The sequence below is a fragment of the Oncorhynchus masou genome, chromosome 20 (assembly GCF_036934945.1).
Source record: "Oncorhynchus masou masou isolate Uvic2021 chromosome 20, UVic_Omas_1.1, whole genome shotgun sequence".
In the NCBI taxonomy this organism is placed as follows: domain Eukaryota; kingdom Metazoa; phylum Chordata; class Actinopteri; order Salmoniformes; family Salmonidae; genus Oncorhynchus; species Oncorhynchus masou.
Genome location: NC_088231.1, coordinates 25541732 through 25566669, shown reverse-complemented (window position 1 = coordinate 25566669; position 24938 = coordinate 25541732). Strand labels below are relative to the sequence as shown.

The 24938-nt window shown below is 45.8% G+C and overlaps 1 protein-coding gene across 1 annotated transcript in view; it reads right to left on the bottom strand.

Annotated features, from left to right (window-relative positions):
• The window catches only part of LOC135507208 (phosphatidylinositol 4-kinase type 2-beta-like), a 59629-nt gene that overhangs the window by 29115 nt on the left and 5576 nt on the right, over positions 1 to 24938 (bottom strand). Inside the window, exons 3-4 of the mRNA XM_064926798.1 lie at positions 20111 to 20191; positions 17987 to 18106 (exon numbers count right to left, since the gene is read on the bottom strand). Coding sequence (XP_064782870.1) covers positions 17987 to 18106; positions 20111 to 20191 — 201 coding nt within the window. The remainder of the gene's footprint in view (positions 1 to 17986; positions 18107 to 20110; positions 20192 to 24938) is intronic.

Genomic DNA, 24938 nt, shown 5'->3' with positions numbered 1-24938 from the left:
CTGTTATCATCACTGACTAGACACACAGCCTGTTAGTATCACTGACTAGACACACAGCCTGTTATTATCACTGACTAGACACACAGCATGTTATCATCACTGACTAGACACACAGCCTGTTATCATCACTGACTAGACACACAGCCTGCTATTATCACTGACTAGACACACAGCCTGTTATCATCACTGACTAGACACACAGCCTGTTATCATCACTGACTAGACACACAGCCTGTTATCATCACTGACTAGACACACAGCCTGTTATCATCACTGACTAGACACACAGCCTGTTATCATCACTGACTAGACACACAGCCTGTTATTATCACTGACTAGACACACAGCCTGTTATTATCACTGACTAGACACACAGCCTGTTAGTATCACTGACTAGACACACAGCCTGTTATTATCACTGACTAGACACACAGCCTGTTATCATCACTGACTAGACACACAGCCTGTTATTATCACTGACTAGACACACAGCCTGGAGGACACACAGCCTGCTATTATCACTGACTAGACACACAGCCTGTTATTATCACTGACTAGACACACAGCCTGGAGGACACACAGCCTGTTATTATCACTGACTAGACACACAGCCTGGAGGACACACAGCCTGTTATCATCACTGACTAGACACACAGCCTGTTATTATCACTGACTAGACACACAGCCTGCTATTATCACTGACTAGACACACAGCCTGCTATTATCACTGACTAGACACACAGCCTGTTATCATCACTGACTAGACACACAGCCTGTTATTATCACTGACTAGACACACAGCCTGTTATCATCACTGACTAGACACACAGCCTGCTATTATCACTGACTAGACACACAGCCTGTCATCACTGACTAGACACACAGCCTGTTATCATCACTGACTAGACACACAGCCTGTTATCATCACTGACTAGATACACAGCCTGTCATTATCACAGCCTGCTATTATCACTGACTAGACACACAGCCTGTTATCATCACTGACTAGACACACAGCCTGCTATTATCACTGACTAGACACACAGCCTGTTATCATCACTGACTAGACACACAGCCTGTTATTATCACTGACTAGACACACAGCCTGTTATTATCACTGACTAGACACACAGCCTGTTATTATCACTGACTAGACACACAGCCTGTTATTATCACTGACTAGACACACAGCCTGTTATCATCACTGACTAGACACACAGCCTGTTATCATCACTGACTAGACACACAGCCTGCTATTATCACTGACTAGACACACAGCCTGTTATCATCACTGACTAGACACACAGCCTGCTATTATCACTGACTAGACACACAGCCTGCTATTATCACTGACTAGACACACAGCCTGCTATTATCACTGACTAGACACACAGCCTGTTATCATCACTGACTAGACACACAGCCTGCTATTATCACTGACTAGACACACAGCCTGCTATTATCACTGACTAGACACACAGCCTGTTATTATCACTGACTAGACACACAGCCTGTTATCATCACTGACTAGACACACAGCCTGTTATCATCACTGACTAGACACACAGCCTGTTATCATCACTGACTAGACACACAGCCTGTTATCATCACTGACTAGACACACAGCCTGCTATTATCACTGACTAGACACACAGCCTGTTATCATCACTGACTAGACACACAGCTTGTTATTATCACTGACTAGACACACAGCTTGTTATTATCACTGACTAGACACACAGCCTGTTATTATCACTGACTAGACACACAGCCTGTTATCATCACTGACTAGACACACAGCCTGTTATCATCACTGACTAGACACACAGCCTGCTATTATCACTGACTAGACACACAGCCTGTTATCATCACTGACTAGACACACAGCCTGTTATTATCACTGACTAGACACAGAGCCTGTTATTATCACTGACTAGACACACAGCCTGCTATTATCACTGACTAGACACACAGCCTGTTATCATCACTGACTAGACACACAGCCTGTTATTATCACTGACTAGACACACAGCCTGTTATCATCACTGACTAGACACACAGCCTGTTATTATCACTGACTAGACACACAGCCTGTTATCATCACTGACTAGACACACAGCCTGTTATCATCACTGACTAGACACACAGCCTGCTATTATCACTGACTAGACACACAGCCTGTTATCATCACTGACTAGACACACAGCCTGTTATCATCACTGACTAGACACACAGCCTATTATCATCACTGACTAGACACACAGCCTGTTACCATCACTGACTAGACACACAGCCTGCTATTATCACTGACTAGACACACAGCCTGGAAGACACACAGCCTGTTATCATCACTGACTAGACACACAGCCTGGAGGACACACAGCCTGTTATCATCACTGACTAGACACACAGCCTGTTATTATCACTGACTAGACACACAGCCTGTTATTATCACTGACTAGACACACAGCCTGCTATTATCACTGACTAGACACACAGCCTGCTATTATCACTGACTAGACACACAGCCTGCTATTATCACTGACTAGACACACAGCCTGTTATTACCACTGACTAGACACACAGCCTGTTATTATCACTGACTAGACACACAGCCTGTTATCATCACTGACTAGACACACAGCCTGGAGGACACACAGCCTGTTATCATCACTGACTAGACACACAGCCTGGAGGACACACAGCCTGTTATCATCACTGACTAGACACACAGCCTGTTATCATAACTGACTAGACACACAGCCTGTTATTATCACTGACTAGACACACAGCCTGCTATTATCACTGACTAGACACACAGCCTGTTATCATCACTGACTAGACACACAGCCTGTTATCATCACTGACTAGACACACAGCCTGTTATCATCACTGACTAGACACACAGCCTGTTATCATCACTGACTAGACACACAGCCTATTATCATCACTGACTAGACACACAGCCTGTTACCATCACTGACTAGACACACAGCCTGCTATTATCACTGACTAGACACACAGCCTGGAAGACACACAGCCTGTTATCATCACTGACTAGACACACAGCCTGGAGGACACACAGCCTGTTATCATCACTGACTAGACACACAGCCTGTTATTATCACTGACTAGACACACAGCCTGCTATTATCACTGACTAGACACACAGCCTGCTATTATCACTGACTAGACACACAGCCTGCTATTATCACTGACTAGACACACAGCCTGCTATTACCACTGACTAGACACACAGCCTGTTATTACCACTGACTAGACACACAGCCTGTTATTATCACTGACTAGACACACAGCCTGTTATCATCACTGACTAGACACACAGCCTGTTATTATCCTGTTATTATCACTGACTAGACACACAGCCTAGACACACAGCCTGTTATCATCACTGACTAGACACACAGCCTGTTATCATCACTGACTAGACACACAGCCTGTTATTATCACTGACTAGACACACAGCCTGGAAGACACACAGCCTGCTATTATCACTGACTAGACACACAGCCTGCTATTATCACTGACTAGACACACAGCCTGTTATTATCACTGACTAGACACACAGCCTGCTATTATCACTGACTAGACACACAGCCTGCTATTATCACTGACTAGACACACAGCCTGTTATTATCACTGACTAGACACACAGCCTGCTATCATCACTGACTAGACACACAGCCTGTTATCATCACTGACTAGACACACAGCCTGTTATTATCACTGACTAGACACACAGCCTGGAAGACACACAGCCTGCTATTATCACTGACTAGACACACAGCCTGTTATCATCACTGACTAGACACACAGCCTGTTATCACCACTGACTAGACACACAGCCTGTTATCATCACTGACTAGACACACAGCCTGCTATTATCTCTGACTAGACACACAGCCTGGAAAACACAGCCTGTTATTATCACTGACTAGACACACAGCCTGTTATTATCACTGACTAGACACACAGCCTGGTATTATCACTGACTAGACACACAGCCTGGAGGACACACAGCCTGTTATTATCACTGACTAGACACACAGCCTGTTATTATCACTGACTAGACACACAGCCTGTTATTATCACTGACTAGACACACAGCCTGTTATTATCACTGACTAGACACACAGCCTGGAGGACACACAGCCTGTTATTATCACTGACTAGACACACAGCCTGTTATTATCACTGACTAGACACACAGCCTGTTATCATCACTGACTAGACACACAGCCTGTTATCATCACTGACTAGACACACAGCCTGTTATCATCACTGACTAGACACACAGCCTGTTATCATCACTGACTAGACACACAGCCTGTTATCATCACTGACTAGACACACAGCCTGTTATCATCACTGACTAGACACACAGCCTGTTATCATCACTGACTAGACACACAGCCTGTTATCATCACTGACTAGACACACAGCCTGTTATCATCACTGACTAGACACACAGCCTGTTATCATCACTGACTAGACACACAGCCTGTTATTATCACTGACTAGACACACAGCCTGTTATTATCACTGACTAGACACACAGCCTGTTATTATCACTGACTAGACACACAGCCTGTTATCACTGACTAGACACACAGCCTGTTATCATCACTGACGAGACACACAGCCTGTTATCATCACTGACTAGACACACAGCCTGTTATTATCACTGACTAGACACACAGCCTGTTATTATCACTGACTAGACACACAGCCTGTTATTATCACTGACTAGACACACAGCCTGTTATCATCACTGACTAGACACACAGCCTGCAATTATCACTGACTAGACACACAGCCTGTCATCATCACTGACTAGACACACAGCCTGTTATTATCACTGACTAGACACACAGCCTGTTATTAGACACACAGCCTGTTATTATCACTGACTAGACACACAGCCTGTTATTAGACACACAGCCTGTTATTATCACTGACTAGACACACAGCCTGTCATCATCACTGACTAGACACACAGCCTGCTATTATCACTGACTAGACACACAGCCTGTTATCATCACTGACTAGACACACAGCCTGCTATTATCACTGACTAGACACACAGCCTGGAGGACACACAGCCTGTTATTATCACTGACTAGACACACAGCCTGCTATTATCACTGACTAGACACACAGCCTGCTATTATCACTGACTAGACACACAGCCTGTTATCATCACTGACTAGACACACAGCCTGCTATTATCACTGACTAGACACACAGCCTGTTATCATCACTGACTAGACACACAGCCTGTTATCATCACTGACTAGACACACAGCCTGTTATCATCACTGACTAGACACACAGCCTGGAGGACACACAGCCTGTTATTATCACTGACTAGACACACAGCCTGTTATTATCACTGACTAGACACACAGCCTGTTATTATCACTGACTAGACACACAGCCTGTTATCATCACTGACTAGACACACAGCCTGCTATCATCACTGACTAGACACACAGCCTGTTATTATCACTGACTAGACACACAGCCTGTTATCATCACTGACTAGACACACAGCCTGTTATCATCACTGACTAGACACACAGCCTGTTATTATCACTGACTAGACACACAGCCTGCTATCATCACTGACTAGACACACAGCCTGTTATCATCACTGACTAGACACACAGCCTGTTATTATCACTGACTAGACACACAGCCTGTTATCATCACTGACTAGACACACAGCCTGTTATTATCACTGACTAGACACACAGCCTGCTTTTATCACTGACTAGACACACAGCCTGTTATCATCACTGACTAGACACACAGCCTGCTATTATCACTGACTAGACACACAGCCTGTTATCATCACTGACTAGACACACAGCCTGCTTTTATCACTGACTAGACACACAGCCTGTTATTATCACTGACTAGACACACAGCCTGCTATCATCACTGACTAGACACACAGCCTCTTATCATCACTGACTAGACACACAGCCTGTTATTATCACTGACTAGACACACAGCCTGTTATTATCACTGACTAGACACACAGCCTGTTATCATCACTGACTAGACACACAGCCTGTTATCATCACTGACTAGACACAGCCTGTTATTATCACTGACTAGACACACAGCCTGTTATTATCACTGACTAGACACACAGCCTGGAAGACACACAGCCTGCTATTATCACTGACTAGACACACAGCCTGCTATTATCACTGACTAGACACCCAGCCTGTTATTATCACTGACTAGACACACAGCCTGCTATTATCACTGACTAGACACACAGCCTGTTATCATCTCTGACTAGACACACAGCCTGTTATTATCTCTGACTAGACACACAGCCTGTTATCATCACTGACTAGACACACAGCCTGCTATTATCTCTGACTAGACACACAGCCTGCTATTATCTCTGACTAGACACACAGCCTGCTATTATCTCTGACTAGACACACAGCCTGGTATTATCACTGACTAGACACACAGCCTGGAGGACACACAGCCTGTTATTATCACTGACTAGACACACAGCCTGGTATATCAAAGTCTGTTATTATCACTGACTAGACACACAGCCTGCTATTATCACTGACTAGACACACAGCCTGTTATCATCACTGACTAGACACACAGCCTGTTATCATCACTGACTAGACACACAGCCTGTTATTATCACTGACTAGACACACAGCCTGTTATCATCACTGACTAGACACACAGCCTGCTATTATCACTGACTAGACACACAGCCTGTTATCATCACTGACTAGACACACAGCCTGTTATCATAACTGACTAGACACACAGCCTGTTATTATCACTGACTAGACACACAGCCTGCTATTATCACTGACTAGACACACAGCCTGTTATCATCACTGACTAGACACACAGCCTGTTATCATCACTGACTAGACACACAGCCTGTTATCATCACTGACTAGACACACAGCCTGTTATCATCACTGACTAGACACACAGCCTATTATCATCACTGACTAGACACACAGCCTGTTACCATCACTGACTAGACACACAGCCTGCTATTATCACTGACTAGACACACAGCCTGCTATTATCACTGACTAGACACACAGCCTGTTATTATCACTGACTAGACACACAGCCTGCTATTATCACTGACTAGACACACAGCCTGCTATTATCACTGACTAGACACACAGCCTGTTATTATCACTGACTAGACACACAGCCTGCTATCATCACTGACTAGACACACAGCCTGTTATCATCACTGACTAGACACACAGCCTGTTATTATCACTGACTAGACACACAGCCTGGAAGACACACAGCCTGCTATTATCACTGACTAGACACACAGCCTGCTATTATCACTGACTAGACACACAGCCTGTTATCATCACTGACTAGACACACAGCCTGTTATCATCACTGACTAGACACACAGCCTGGAAGACACACAGCCTGCTATTATCACTGACTAGACACACAGCCTGCTATTATCACTGACTAGACACACAGCCTGTTATCATCTCTGACTAGACACACAGCCTGTTATTATCTCTGACTAGACACACAGCCTGTTATCACCACTGACTAGACACACAGCCTGTTATCATCACTGACTAGACACACAGCCTGCTTATCTATCTCACACAGCCTGGAGGACACACAGCCTGTTACACTGACTAGACACACAGCCTGGATTATCACTGACTAGACACACAGCCTGTTATTATCACTGACTAGACACACAGCCTGTTATTATCACTGACTAGACACACAGCCTGGAAGACACACAGCCTGCTATTATCACTGACTAGACACACAGCCTGTTATTATCACTGACTAGACACACAGCCTGTTATTATCACTGACTAGACACACAGCCTGTTATTATCACTGACTAGACACACAGCCTGTTATCATCACTGACTAGACACACAGCCTGTTATCATCACTGACTAGACACACAGCCTGTTATCATCACTGACTAGACACACAGCCTGTTATCATCACTGACTAGACACACAGCCTGTTATCATCACTGACTAGACACACAGCCTGTTATCATCACTGACTAGACACACAGCCTGTTATCATCACTGACTAGACACACAGCAGCCACTGACTAGACACACAGCCTGTTATCATAGACACACAGCCTGTTATCATCACTGACTAGACACACAGCCTGTTATCATCACTGACTAGACACACAGCCTGTTATCATCACTGACTAGACACACAGCCTGTTATTATCACTGACTAGACACACAGCCTGTTATATTATCACTGACTAGACACACAGCCTGTTATCACTGACTAGACACACAGCCTGTTATCATCACTGACGAGACACACAGCCTGTTATCATCACTGACTAGACACACAGCCTGTTATTATCACTGACTAGACACACAGCCTGTTATTATCACTGACTAGACACACAGCCTGTTATCATCACTGACTAGACACACAGCCTGTTATTATCACTGACTAGACACACAGCCTGCTATTATCACTGACTAGACACACAGCCTGCTATTATCACTGACTAGACACACAGCCTGCTATTATCTCTGACTAGACACACAGCCTGCTATTATCACTGACTAGACACACAGCCTGCTATTATCACTGACTAGACACACAGCCTGTTATCATCACTGACTAGACACACAGCCTGCAATTATCACTGACTAGACACACAGCCTGTCATCATCACTGACTAGACACACAGCCTGTTATTATCACTGACTAGACACACAGCCTGTTATCATCACTGACTAGACACACAGCCTGTTATTAGACACACAGCCTGTTATTATCACTGACTAGACACACAGCCTGTTATTAGACACACAGCCTGTTATTATCACTGACTAGACACACAGCCTGTCATCATCACTGACTAGACACACAGCCTGCTATTATCACTGACTAGACACACAGCCTGTTATCATCACTGACTAGACACACAGCCTGCTATTATCACTGACTAGACACACAGCCTGGAGGACACACAGCCTGTTATTATCACTGACTAGACACACAGCCTGTTATTATCACTGACTAGACACACAGCCTGTTATTATCACTGACTAGACACACAGCCTGTTATTATCACTGACTAGACACACAGCCTGCTATTATCACTGACTAGACACACAGCCTGCTATTATCACTGACTAGACACACAGCCTGTTATCATCACTGACTAGACACACAGCCTGCTATTATCACTGACTAGACACACAGCCTGGAGGACACACAGCCTGTTATTATCACTGACTAGACACACAGCCTGTTATTATCACTGACTAGACACACAGCCTGTTATTATCACTGACTAGACACACAGCCTGTTATCATCACTGACTAGACACACAGCCTGCTATCATCACTGACTAGACACACAGCCTGTTATTATCACTGACTAGACACACAGCCTGTTATCATCACTGACTAGACACACAGCCTGTTATCATCACTGACTAGACACACAGCCTGTTATCATCACTGACTAGACACACAGCCTGTTATCATCACTGACTAGACACACAGCCTGCTATCATCACTGACTAGACACACAGCCTGTTATCATCACTGACTAGACACACAGCCTGTTATTATCACTGACTAGACACACAGCCTGTTATCATCACTGACTAGACACACAGCCTGTTATTATCACTGACTAGACACACAGCCTGCTATTATCACTGACTAGACACACAGCCTGTTATCATCACTGACTAGACACACAGCCTGCTATTATCACTGACTAGACACACAGCCTGTTATCATCACTGACTAGACACACAGCCTGCTATTATCACTGACTAGACACACAGCCTGTTATCATCACTGACTAGACACACAGCCTGCTATTATCACTGACTAGACACACAGCCTGTTATTATCACTGACTAGACACACAGCCTGTTATCATCACTGACTAGACACACAGCCTGCTATTACCACTGACTAGACACACAGCCTGTTATTATCACTGACTAGACACACAGCCTGTTATCATCACTGACTAGACACACAGCCTGGAGGACACACAGCCTGTTATCATCACTGACTAGACACACAGCCTGGAGGACACACAGCCTGTTATCATCACTGACTAGACACACAGCCTGGAGGACACACAGCCTGTTATCATCACTGACTAGACACACAGCCTGTTATCATCACTGACTAGACACACAGCCTGCTATTATCACTGACTAGACACACAGCCTGTTATTATCACTGACTAGACACACAGCCTGTTATTACCACTGACTAGACACACAGCCTGGAGGACACACAGCCTGTTATCATCACTGACTAGACACACAGCCTGGAGGACACACAGCCTGTTATCATCACTGACTAGACACACAGCCTGGAGGACACACAGCCTGTTATCATCACTGACTAGACACACAGCCTGGAGGACACACAGCCTGTTATCATCACTGACTAGACACACAGCCTGGAGGACACACAGCCTGTTATCATCACTGACTAGACACACAGCCTGGAGGACACACAGCCTGTTATCATCACTGACTAGACACACAGCCTGGAGGACACACAGCCTGTTATTATCACTGACTAGACACACAGCCTGTTATCATCACTGACTAGACACACAGCCTGCTATTATCACTGACTAGACACACAGCCTGTTATTATCACTGACTAGACACACAGCCTGCTATCATCACTGACTAGACACACAGCCTCTTATCATCACTGACTAGACACACAGCCTGTTATTATCACTGACTAGACACACAGCCTGTTATTATCACTGACTAGACACACAGCCTGTTATCATCACTGACTAGACACACAGCCTGTTATCATCACTGACTAGACACACAGCCTGTTATTATCACTGACTAGACACACAGCCTGTTATTATCACTGACTAGACACACAGCCTGGAAGACACACAGCCTGCTATTATCACTGACTAGACACACAGCCTGTTATCATCTCTGACTAGACACACAGCCTGTTATTATCTCTGACTAGACACACAGCCTGTTATTACCACTGACTAGACACACAGCCTGTTATCATCACTGACTAGACACACAGCCTGCTATTATCTCTGACTAGACACACAGCCTGCTATTATCTCTGACTAGACACACAGCCTGCTATTATCTCTGACTAGACACACAGCCTGGTATTATCACTGACTAGACACACAGCCTGGAGGACACACAGCCTGTTATTATCACTGACTAGACACACAGCCTGGTATATCAAAGTCTGTTATTATCACTGACTAGACACACAGCCTGCTATTATCACTGACTAGACACACAGCCTGTTATCATCACTGACTAGACACACAGCCTGTTATCATCACTGACTAGACACACAGCCTGTTATCATCACTGACTAGACACACAGCCTGTTATTATCACTGACTAGACACACAGCCTGTTATCATCACTGACTAGACACACAGCCTGCTATTATCACTGACTAGACACACAGCCTGTTATCATCACTGACTAGACACACAGCCTGTTATCATAACTGACTAGACACACAGCCTGTTATTATCACTGACTAGATACACAGCCTGCTATTATCACTGACTAGACACACAGCCTGTTATCATCACTGACTAGACACACAGCCTGTTATCATCACTGACTAGACACACAGCCTGTTATCATCACTGACTAGACACACAGCCTGTTATCATCACTGACTAGACACACAGCCTATTATCATCACTGACTAGACACACAGCCTGTTACCATCACTGACTAGACACACAGCCTGCTATTATCACTGACTAGACACACAGCCTGGAAGACACACAGCCTGTTATCATCACTGACTAGACACACAGCCTGGAGGACACACAGCCTGTTATCATCACTGACTAGACACACAGCCTGTTATTATCACTGACTAGACACACAGCCTGCTATTATCACTGACTAGACACACAGCCTGCTATTATCACTGACTAGACACACAGCCTGTTATTATCACTGACTAGATACACAGCCTGGAAGACACACAGCCTGCTATTATCACTGACTAGACACACAGCCTGTTATCATCACTGACTAGACACACAGCCTGCTATCATCACTGACTAGACACACAGCCTGTTATTATCACTGACTAGACACACAGCCTGCTATCATCACTGACTAGACACACAGCCTGTTATCATCACTGACTAGACACACAGCCTGTTATTATCACTGACTAGACACACAGCCTGTTATCATCACTGACTAGACACACAGCCTGTTATCATCACTGACTAGACACACAGCCTGTTATCATCACTGACTAGACACACAGCCTGTTATCATCACTGACTAGACACACAGCCTGGAGGACACACAGCCTGTTATCATCACTGACTAGACACACAGCCTGTTATCATCACTGACTAGACACACAGCCTGGAAGACACACAGCCTGTTATTATCACTGACTAGACACACAGCCTGTTATCATCACTGACTAGACACACAGCCTGGAAGACACACAGCCTGTTATTATCACTGACTAGACACACAGCCTGTTATCATCACTGACTAGACACACAGCCTGTTATCATCACTGACTAGACACACAGCCTGTTATTATCACTGACTAGACACACAGCCTGTTATCATCACTGACTAGACACACAGCCTGTTATCATCACTGACTAGACACACAGCCTGTTATTATCACTGACTAGACACACAGCCTGTTATCATCACTGACTAGACACACAGCCTGTTATTATCACTGACTAGACACACAGCCTGTTATCATCACTGACTAGACACACAGCCTGCTATTATCACTGACTAGGCACACAGCCTGTTATCATCACTGACTAGACACACAGCCTGTTATTATCACTGACTAGACACACAGCCTGTTATCATCACTGACTAGACACACAGCCTGTTATTATCACTGACTAGACACACAGCCTGTTATCATCACTGACTAGACACACAGCCTGTTATTATCACTGACTAGACACACAGCCTGTTATCATCACTGACTAGACACACAGCCTGTTATCATCACTGACTAGACACACAGCCTGTTATTATCACTGACTAGATACACAGCCTGGAAGACACACAGCCTGTTATCATCACTGACTAGACACACAGCCTGTTATCATCACTGACTAGACACACAGCCTGCTATCATCACTGACTAGACACACAGCCTGTTATCATCACTGACTAGACACACAGCCTGTTATCATCACTGACTAGACACACAGCCTGTTATCATCACTGACTAGACACACAGCCTGTTATTATCACTGACTAGACACACAGCCTGTTATCATCACTGACTAGACACACAGCCTGTTAGTATCACTGACTAGACACACAGCCTGTTATTATCACTGACTAGACACACAGCCTGTTATCATCACTGACTAGACACACAGCCTGTTATTATCACTGACTAGACACACAGCCTGTTATCATCACTGACTAGACACACAGCCTGTTATTAGACACACAGCCTGTTATCATCACTGACTAGACACACAGCCTGTTATTAGACACACAGCCTGTTATCATCACTGACTAGACACACAGCCTGTTATTATCACTGACTAGACACACAGCCTGTTATCATCACTGACTAGACACACAGCCTGTTATTATCACTGACTAGACACACAGCCTGTTATCATCACTGACTAGACACACAGCCTGTTATCATCACTGACTAGACACACAGCCTGTTATTATCACTGACTAGACACACAGCCTGTTATCATCACTGACTAGACACACAGCCTGTTATTATCACTGACTAGATACACAGCCTGGAAGACACACAGCCTGCTATTATCACTGACTAGACACACAGCCTGTTATTATCACTGACTAGACACACAGCCTGTTATTATCACTGACTAGACACACAGCCTGTTATTATCACTGACTAGATACACAGCCTGGAAGACACACAGCCTGTTATTATCACTGACTAGACACACAGCCTGCTATTATCACTGACTAGACACACAGCCTGCTATCATCACTGACTAGACACACAGCCTGTTATTATCACTGACTAGACACACAGCCTGCTATTATCACTGACTAGACACACAGCCTGCTATCATCACTGACTAGACACACAGCCTGTTATCATCACTGACTAGACACACAGCCTGTTATTATCACTGACTAGACACACAGCCTGTTATCATCACTGACTAGACACACAGCCTGCTATCATCACTGACTAGACACACAGCCTGTTATTATCACTGACTAGACACACAGCCTGCTATTATCACTGACTAGACACACAGCCTGCTATCATCACTGACTAGACACACAGCCTGTCATTATCACTGACTAGACACACAGCCTGCTATTATCACTGACTAGACACACAGCCTGTTATTATCACTGACTAGACTAGACACACAGCCTGTTATCATCACTGACTAGACACACAGCCTGTTATCATCACTGACTAGACACACAGCCTGCTATTATCACTGACTAGACACACAGCCTGTTATTATCACTGACTAGACACACAGCCTGCTATTATCACTGACTAGACACACAGCCTGCTATTATCACTGACTAGACACACAGCCTGTTATCATCACTGACTAGACACACAGCCTGTTATCATCACTGACTAGACACACAGCCTGCTATTATCACTGACTAGACACACAGCCTGTTATCATCACTGACTAGACACACAGCCTGCTATTATCACTGACTAGACACACAGCCTGGAAGACACACAGCCTGTTATTATCACTGACTAGACACACAGCCTGTTATTAGACACACAGCCTGTTATTATCACTGACTAGACACACAGCCTGTTATCATCACTGACTAGACACACAGCCTGTTATTATCACTGACTAGACACACAGCCTGTTATTATCACTGACTAGACACACAGCCTGTTATTATCACTGACTAGACACACAGCCTGTTATCATCACTGACTAGACACACAGCCTGTTATCATCACTGACTAGACACACAGCCTGGAAGACACACAGCCTGCTATTATCACTGACTAGACACACAGCCTGCTATTATCACTGACTAGACACACAGCCTGCTATTATCACTGACTAGACACACAGCCTGTTATCATCACTGACTAGACACACAGCCTGTTATCATCACTGACTAGACACACAGCCTGGAAGACACACAGCCTGCTATTATCACTGACTAGACACACAGCCTGCTATTATCACTGACTAGACACACAGCCTGTTATTATCACTGACTAGACACACAGCCTGTTATCATCACTGACTAGACACACAGCCTGTTATCATCACTGACTAGACACACAGCCTGGAAGACACACAGCCTGCTATTATCACTGACTAGACACACAGCCTGCTATTATCACTGACTAGACACACAGCCTGTTATTATCACTGACTAGACACACAGCCTGTTATTATCACTGACTAGACACACAGCCTGTTATCATCACTGACTAGACACACAGCCTGTTATCATCACTGACTAGACACACAGCCTGGAAGACACACAGCCTGTTATTATCACTGACTAGACACACAGCCTGCTATTATCACTGACTAGACACACAGCCTGCTATTATCACTGACTAGACACACAGCCTGTTATTATCACTGACTAGACACACAGCCTGTTATCATCACTGACTAGACACACAGCCTGTTATTATCACTGACTAGACACACAGCCTGCTATCATCACTGACTAGACACACAGCCTGCTATTATCACTGACTAGACACACAGCCTGTTATTATCACTGACTAGACACACAGCCTGTTATCATCACTGACTAGACACACAGCCTGTTATCATCACTGACTAGACACACAGCCTGTTATCATCACTGACTAGACACACAGCCTGCTATTATCACTGACTAGACACACAGCCTGTTATCATCACTGACTAGACACACAGCCTGCTATTATCTCTGACTAGACACACAGCCTGTTATCATCACTGACTAGACACACAGCCTGTTATTATCACTGACTAGACACACAGCCTGTTATCATCACTGACTAGACACACAGCCTGTTATCATCACTGACTAGACACACAGCCTGTTATCATCACTGACTAGACACACAGCCTGCTATTATCACTGACTAGACACACAGCCTGCTATTATCACTGACTAGACACACAGCCTGTTATTATCACTGACTAGACACACAGCCTGTTATCATCACTGACTAGACACACAGCCTGTTATCATCACTGACTAGACACACAGCCTGTTATCATCACTGACTAGACACACAGCCTGTTATCATCACTGACTAGACACACAGCCTGTTATCATCACTGACTAGACACACAGCCTGCTATTATCTCTGACTAGACACACAGCCTGTTATCATCACTGACTAGACACACAGCCAGTTATCATCACTGACGAGACACAGCCTGTTATTATCACTGACTAGACACACAGCCTGTTATCATCACTGACTAGACACACAGCCTGCTATTATCACTGACTAGACACACAGCCTGCTATTATCACTGACTAGACACACAGCCTGTTATCATAACTGACTAGACACACAGCCTGTTATTATCACTGACTAGACACACAGCCTGTTATCATCACTGACTAGACACACAGCCTGCTATTATCACTGACTAGACACACAGCCTGTTATCATCACTGACTAGACACACAGCCTGTTATTATCACTGACTAGACACACAGCCTGTTATTATCACTGACTAGACACACAGCCTGTTATCATCACTGACTAGACACACAGCCTGTTATCATCACTGACTAGACACACAGCCTGGTATTATCACTGACTAGACACACAGCCTGTTATCATCACTGACTAGACACACAGCCTGCTATTATCACTGACTAGACACACAGCCTGTTATCATCACTGACTAGACACACAGCCTGTTATTATCACTGACTAGACACACAGCCTGCTATTATCACTGACTAGACACACAGCCTGCTATCATCACTGACTAGACACACAGCCTGTTATCACCACTGACGAGACACACAGCCTGTTATTACCACTGACTAGACACACAGCCTGTTATCATCACTGACTAGACACACAGCCTGTTATTATCACTGACTAGACACACAGCCTGCTATTACCACTGACTAGACACACAGCCTGTTATCATCACTGACTAGACACACAGCCTGTTATCATCACTGACTAGACACACAGCCTGTTATCATCACTGACTAGACACACAGCCTGTTATCACCACTGACTAGACACACAGCCTGTTATCATCACTGACTAGACACACAGCCTGTTATCATCACTGACTAGACACACAGCCTGGTATTATCACTGACTAGACACACAGCCTGTTATCATCACTGACTAGACACACAGCCTGTTATCATCACTGACTAGACACACAGCCTGCTATCATCACTGACTAGACACACAGCCTGGAAGACACACAGCCTGGTATCATCACTGACTAGACACACAGCCTGTTATCATCACTGACTAGACACACAGCCTGTTATTATCACTGACTAGACACACAGCCTGGTATCATCACTGACTAGACACACAGCCTGTTATCATCACTGACTAGACACACAGCCTGTTATTATCACTGACTAGACACACAGCCTGCTATTATCTCTGACTGCCCCCCCCCCCCATTGGTTTTGGGGACCCCCCGCCCCCCCCCCACCTTGGTTTTGGGGACCACTCCCCCCCTCACCTTAGTTTTGGGGACCACCCCCGCGGTTTCGGGGACCACTCCCACCCCACCTTGATTTTGGGGACCACCCCCCTCACCTTGGTTTTGGGGACCACCCCCCCCCCCCACACCTTGGTTTTGGGACCCCCCCCCACCTCACCTTGGTTTTGGGGACCACCCCCACCCCCCCACCTCACCTTGGTTTTGGGGACCACCCCACCTCACCTTGGTTTTGGGGACCACCCCCAGTCCTAGCCTGGTATCAACGAGGGAGGCAGCAACCTCTGAGAGATAGCCCTGGTTGGGGATCAGGCAGCCACGGCCAAAACAACACGGACAGCACAGCTACACAGAGAAACAGAGGAGGAGGAGGGGGGGTGGGCAGGGGGATGATGAGGAGGAGAGAGAGGACAGAGGGGAGAGGAGGAGGAGAGAGGACAGAGGGAGGAAGGGTAGAGGGTGGGGAGAGTTAAATTAACTGTTAAAATGAATGTAAAAATAGAGAGAGAAAGGGAGGAAAGGAAGAGGAGAGAGGACGAGGGGGAGAGAGGACGAGGGGGAGAGAGGGACGAGGGGGAGAGAGGACGAGGGGGGAGAGAGGACGAGGGGGGAGAGAGGACGAGGGGGGAGAGAGGACGAGGGGGAGAGAGGACGAGGGGGGAGAGAGGACGAGGGGGGAGAGAGGACGAGGGGGAGAGAGGACGAGGGGGGAGAGAGAGGGAAATAGGACATAGTGACAGTTGAGGCGAGAGGAAGAGGAGAGAGGAAGAGGAGGAGAGAGGAAGAGGAGAGGGAAGAGAGGGAAATAGGACATAGGGACAGATGAGGAGAGGAAGAGGAGAGAGGAGAGAGGAGAGACTCAGAGAAAGACAGAGATAGAAACAGACAAGAGCATAGTGTTACCTAGGGACAGACGAGGAGAGGGGAAGAGGAGAGAGGAGACAGAGATAAAGACAGAGATAGACACAGAAACCAGAGCATAGTGAGACCTAGGGACAGACGAGGAGAGAGGAAGAGGAGAGAGGAAGAGGAGGGAGAGAGAACAGTAACAGACAGCGATAGAAACAGACCAGAGCATAGTGAGACCTAGGGACAGACGAGGAGAGAGGAAGAGGAGGGAGAGAGAGGAGAGAGGAGACAGAGATAAAGACAGAGATAGACACAGAAACCAGAACATAGTGAGACCTAGGGACAGATGAGGAGAGAGGAAGAGGAGAGAGGAGACAGAGATAAAGACAGAGATAGTAACAGACCAGAGAACAGTGAAAGACAGAGATAGTAACAGACCAGAGAACAGTGAAAGACAGAGATAGTAACAGACCAGAGATCAGTGAAAGACAGATAGTAACAGACCAGAGAACAGTGAAAGACAGAGATAGTAACAGACCAGAGATCAGTGAAAGACAGAGATAGTAACAGACCAGAGAACAGTGAAAGACAGAGATAGTAACAGACCAGAGAACAGTAAAAGACAGAGATAGTAACAGACCAGAGAAAGACAGAGATAGTAACAGACCAGAGATCAGTGAAAGACAGAGATAGTAACAGACCAGAGAACAGTAAAAGACAGAGATGGTAACAGACCAGAGATCAGTGAAAGACAGAGATAGTAACAGACCAGAGAAAGACAGAGATAGTAACAGACCAGAGAACAGTGAAAGACAGAGATAGTAACAGACCAGAGAACAGTGAAAGACAGAGATAGTAACAGACCAGAGAACAGTAAAAGACAGAGATAGTAACAGACCAGTGAAAGACAGATGGTAACAGACCAGAGAACAGTGAAAGACAGAGATAGTAACAGAACAGTAAAAGACAGAGATAGTAACAGACCAGAGAACAGTGAAAGACAGAGATAGTAACAGACCAGAGAAAGACAGAGATAGTAACAGAACAGTAAAAGACAGAGATAGTAACAGACCAGAGAACAGTGAAAGACAGAGATAGTAACAGACCAGAGAACAGTAAAAGACAGAGATAGTAACAGACGAGAGAACAGTGAAAGACAGAGATAGTAACAGACCAGAGAAAGACAGAGATAGTAACAGACCAGAGAACAGTGAAAGACAGAGATAGTAACAGACCAGAGAACAGTAAAAGACAGAGATAGTAACAGACCAGTGAAAGACAGATAGTAACAGACCAGAGAACAGTAAAAGACAGAGATAGTAACAGACCAGAGAAAGACAGAGATAGTAACAGACCAGAGATCAGTGAAAGACAGAGATAGTAACAGACCAGACAACAGGGAAAGACAGAGATAGTAACAGACCAGAGAAAGACAGAGATAGTAACAGACCAGAGAACAGTGAAAGACAGAGATAGTAACAGACCAGACAACAGGGATACCTTGTGAAAGTATTTGGTCCATTTAGGGTTGAGGTGACCGTAAGGCTCTTCAGACTTTGGTTTGAAAACACCGAGGATTTTCTGGATGGGAAAAAACGGGAATCAACAGTATTTAATAAAGATTTACAGTAACCCAGCCTAGACCCTAATGGAAGAGCTTTACAGTAACCCAGCCTAGACCCTAATGGAAGAGCTTTACAGTAACCCAGCCTAGACCCTAATGGAAGAGCTTTACAGTAACCCAGCCTTGCCTTAATGGAAGAGCTTTACAGTAACCCAGCCTAGACCCTAATGGAAGAGCTTTACAGTAACCCAGTCTAGACCCTAATGGAAGAGCTTTACAGTAACCCAGCCTAGACCCTAAACAAAGAGCTTTACAGTAACCCAGCCTAGACCCTAATGAAAATACTTTACAGTAACCCAGCCTAGACCCTAATGAAAATACTTTACAGTAACCCAGCCTAGACCCTAATGGAAGAGCTTTACAGTAACCCAGCATAGCCCTAATGGAAGAGCATTACAGTAACCCAGCCTCGACCCTAATGAAAATGCTTTACAGTAACCCAGCCTAGACCCTAATGGAAGAGCTTTACAGTAACCCAGCCTAGACCTTAATGGAAGAGCTTTACAGTAACCCAGCCTAGACCCTAATGAAAATGCTTTACAGTAACCCAGCCTAGACCCTAATGGAAGAGCTTTACAGTAACCCAGCCTAGACCCTAATGGAAGAGCTTACAGTAACCCAGCCTAGGCCCTAATGGAAGAGATTTACAGTAACCCAGCCTAGACCCTAATGGAAGAGCTTACAGTAACCCAGCCTAGACCCTAATGGAAGAGCTTTACAGTAACCCAGCCTAGACCCTAATGGAAGAGCTTTACAGTAACCCAGCCTAGACCCTAATGGAAGAGCTTTACAGTAACCCAGTCTAGACCCTAATGAAAGAGCTTTACAGTAACCCAGCCTAGACCCTAATGGAAGAGCTTTACAGTAACCCAGCCTAGACCCTAATGAAAATGCTTTACAGTAACCCAGCCTAGGCCCTAATGGAAGAGCTTTACAGTAACCCAGCCTAGACCCTAATGGAAGAGCTTTACAGTAACCCAGCCTAGACCCTAATGGAAGAGCTTTACAGTAACCCAGCCTAGACCCTAATGGAAGAGCTTTACAGTAACCCAGCCTAGACCCTAATGAAAATGCTTTACAGTAACCCAGCCTAGACCCTAATGGAAGAGCTTTACAGTAACCCAGCCTAGACCCTAATGGAAGAGCTTTACAGTAACCCAGCCTAGACCCTAATGGAAGAGCTTTACAGTAACCCAGCCTAGACCCTAATGGAATAGCTTTACAGTAACCCAGCCTAGGCCCTAATGGAATAGCTTTACAGTAACCCAGCCTAGGCCCTAATGGAAGAGCTTTACAGTAACCCAGCCTAGACCCTAATGGAAGAGCTTTACAGTAACCCAGCCTAGACCCTAATGGAAGGGCTTTACAGTAACCCAGCCTAGACCCTAATGGAAGAGCTTTACAGTAACCCAGCCTAGACCCTAATGGAACAGCTTTACAGTAACCCAGCCTAGACCCTAATGGAAGAGCTTTACAGTAACCCAGCCTAGACCCTAATGGAAGAGCTTTACAGTAACCCAGCCTAGACCCTAATGGAATAGCTTTACAGTAACCCAGCCTAGGCCCTAATGGAATAGCTTTACAGTAACCCAGCCTAGGCCCTAATGGAAGAACTTTACAGTAACCCAGCCTAGACCCTAATGGAAGAGCTTTACAGTAACCCAGCCTAGACCCTAATGGAAGAGCTTTACAGTAACCCAGCCTAGACCCTAATGGAAGAGCTTTACAGTAACCCAGCCTAGACCCTAATGGAAGAGCTTTACAGTAACCCAGCCTAGACCCTAATGGAAGGGCTTTACAGTAACCCAGCCTAGCCCTAATGGAAGAGCTTTACAGTAACCCAGCCTAGACCCTAATGGAAGAGCTTTACAGTAACCCAGCCTTGCCCTAATGGAAGAGCTTTACAGTAACCCGAACAAGACCCTAATGGAAGAGATTTACAGTAAACCGGCCTTGACCCTAATGGAAGAGCTTTACAGTAACCCAGCCTAGACCCTAATGGAAGAGCTTTACAGTAACCCAGCCAAGACCCTAATGGAAGAGCTTTACAGTAACCCAGCCTAGCCCTAATGGAAGAGCTTTACAGTAACCCAGCCTAGACCCTAATGGAAGAGCTTTACAGTAACCCAGCCTAGACCCTAATGGAAGAGCTTTACAGTAACCCAGCCTAGACCCTAATGGAAGAGCTTTACAGTAACCCAGCCTAGACCCTAATGGAAGAGCTTTACAGTAACCCAGCCTAGACCCTAATGGAAGAGCTTTACAGTAACCCAGCCTAGACCCTAATGGAAGAGCTTTACAGTAACCCAGCCTTGCCCTAATGAAAGAGCTTTACAGTAACCCAGCCTAGACCCTAATGGAAGAGCTTTACAGTAACCCGACCTAGACCCTAATGGAAGAAATTTACAGTAAACTGGCCTTGACCCTAATGGAAGAGATTTACAGTAAACCGGCCTTGACCCTAATGGAAGAGATTTACAGTAACCCAGCCTAGACCCTAATGGAAGAGCTTTACAGTAACCCGACCTAGACCCTAATGGAAGAGATTTACAGTAAACCGGCCTCGACCCTAATGGAAGAGCTTTACAGTAACCCAGCCTAGACCCTAATGAAAATGCTTTACAGTAACCCAGCCTAGACCCTAATGGAAGAGCTTTACAGTAACCCAGCCTTGCCCTAATGGAAGAGCTTTACAGTAACCCAGCCTAGACCCTAATGGAAGAGCTTTACAGTAACCCAGCCTAGACCCTAATGGAAGAGCTTTACAGTAACCCAGCCTAGACCCTAATGGAAGAGCTTTACAGTAACCCAGCCTAGACCCTAATGGAAGAGATTTACAGTAACCCAGCCTAGACCCTAATGGAAGAGCTTTACAGTAACCCAGCCTAGACCCTAATGGAAGAGCTTTACAGTAACCCAGCCTAGACCCTAATGGAAGAGCTTTACAGTAACCCAGCCTAGGCCCTAATGGAAGAGATTTACAGTAAACCGGCCTTGACCCTAATGGAAGAGCTTTACAGTAACCCAGCCTAGACCCTAATGGAAGAGATGTACAGTAACCCAGCCTAGACCCTAATGGAAGAGCTTTACAGTAACCCAGCCTAGACCCTAATGGAAGAGCTTTACAGTAACCCAGCCTAGGCCCTAATGGAAGAGATTTACAGTAACCCAGCCTAGACCCTAATGAAAGAGCTTTACAGTAACCCAGCCTAGACCCTAATGGAAGAGCTTTACAGTAACCCAGCCTAGGCCCTAATGGAAGAGCTTTACAGTAACCCAGCCTAGACCCTAATGGAAGAGCTTTACAGTAACCCAGCCTAGGCCCTAATGGAAGAGCTTTACAGTAACCCAGCCTAGACCCTAATGGAAGGGCTTTACAGTAACCCAGCCTAGGCCCTAATGGAAGAGATTTACAGTAAACCGGCCTTGACCCTAATGGAAGAGCTTTACAGTAACCCAGCCTAGACCCTAATGAAAGAGCTTTACAGTAACCCAGCCTAGACCCTAATGGAAGAGCTTTACAGTAACCCAGCCTAGACCCTAATGAAAGAGCTTTACAGTAACCCAGCCTAGACCCTAATGGAAGAGCTTTACAGTAACCCAGCCTAGACCCACATCAGGGCCAGAAAGACAACTCCATCACCTGGCATCACAGACTACAGAGAGACTGAGGACCACATCAGGGCCAGAAAGACAACTCCATCACCTGGCATCACAGACTCCAGAGAGACTGAGGACCACATCAGGGCCAGAAAGACAACTCCATCACCTGGCATCACAGACTACAGAGAGACCGAGGACCACATCAGGGCCAGAAAGACAACTCCATCACCTGGCATCACAGACTACAGAGAGACCGAGGACCACATCAGGGCCAGAAAGACAACTCCATCACCTGGCATCACAGACTACAGAGAGACCAACGACCACATCAGGGCCAGAAAGACAACTCCATCACCATCATGTAGTGCAACTCCAGGAGGTTGCCAGACGCGCCAGTCTCTGCTAGGTTCAACTCCAGCAGGTTGCCAGACGCGCCAGTCTCTGCTAGGTTCAACTCCGTTGTTATAGGAACTTCCTGAAGATGGCTTCCTCCCCATCAACATGTTCATCTACTGTAGTGGTTTCTCTCCATCTGTAGGCCTGTACTAGAACTCAGCTGTTAGCTGTGAAGGCTACAAGATTAAACTTAACCCATGAAACAATAACTTGCTCACGTAGAGAAAGCAGAAGTTAAACCACAGTGGCTCAGAAAAACCAGAAGGACTTCCTGGACATAACGAACAGGAAATGGTTTGTTGTTTAAAAAGGTTAGTGACTGTTAGAACAAAGCCCAGCTAGTAGTGATGAGGGATGACTCTCACCCCCCCCTCCTCCATACCTTCCACCTCACCTCCCCCACCCCCTCCTCCATACCTCCCTCTCCCTCCCCTATACCTTCCACTCCTCCTCCATACCTTCCACCTCATCTCCCCCACCCCCTATACCCCACCATACCTTCCACTCCTCCTCCATACCTTCCACCCCTCCTCCTCCATACCTTCCACCCCTCCTCCTCCATACCTTCCACTCCTCCTCCTCCATACCTTCCACCTCACCTCCTCCACCCCTTCCACCTCACCTAGACCTTCCCCTCACCTCCCCCACCCCTTCCACCTCACCTAGACCTTCCACCTCACCTAGACCTTCCACCTCACCTAGACC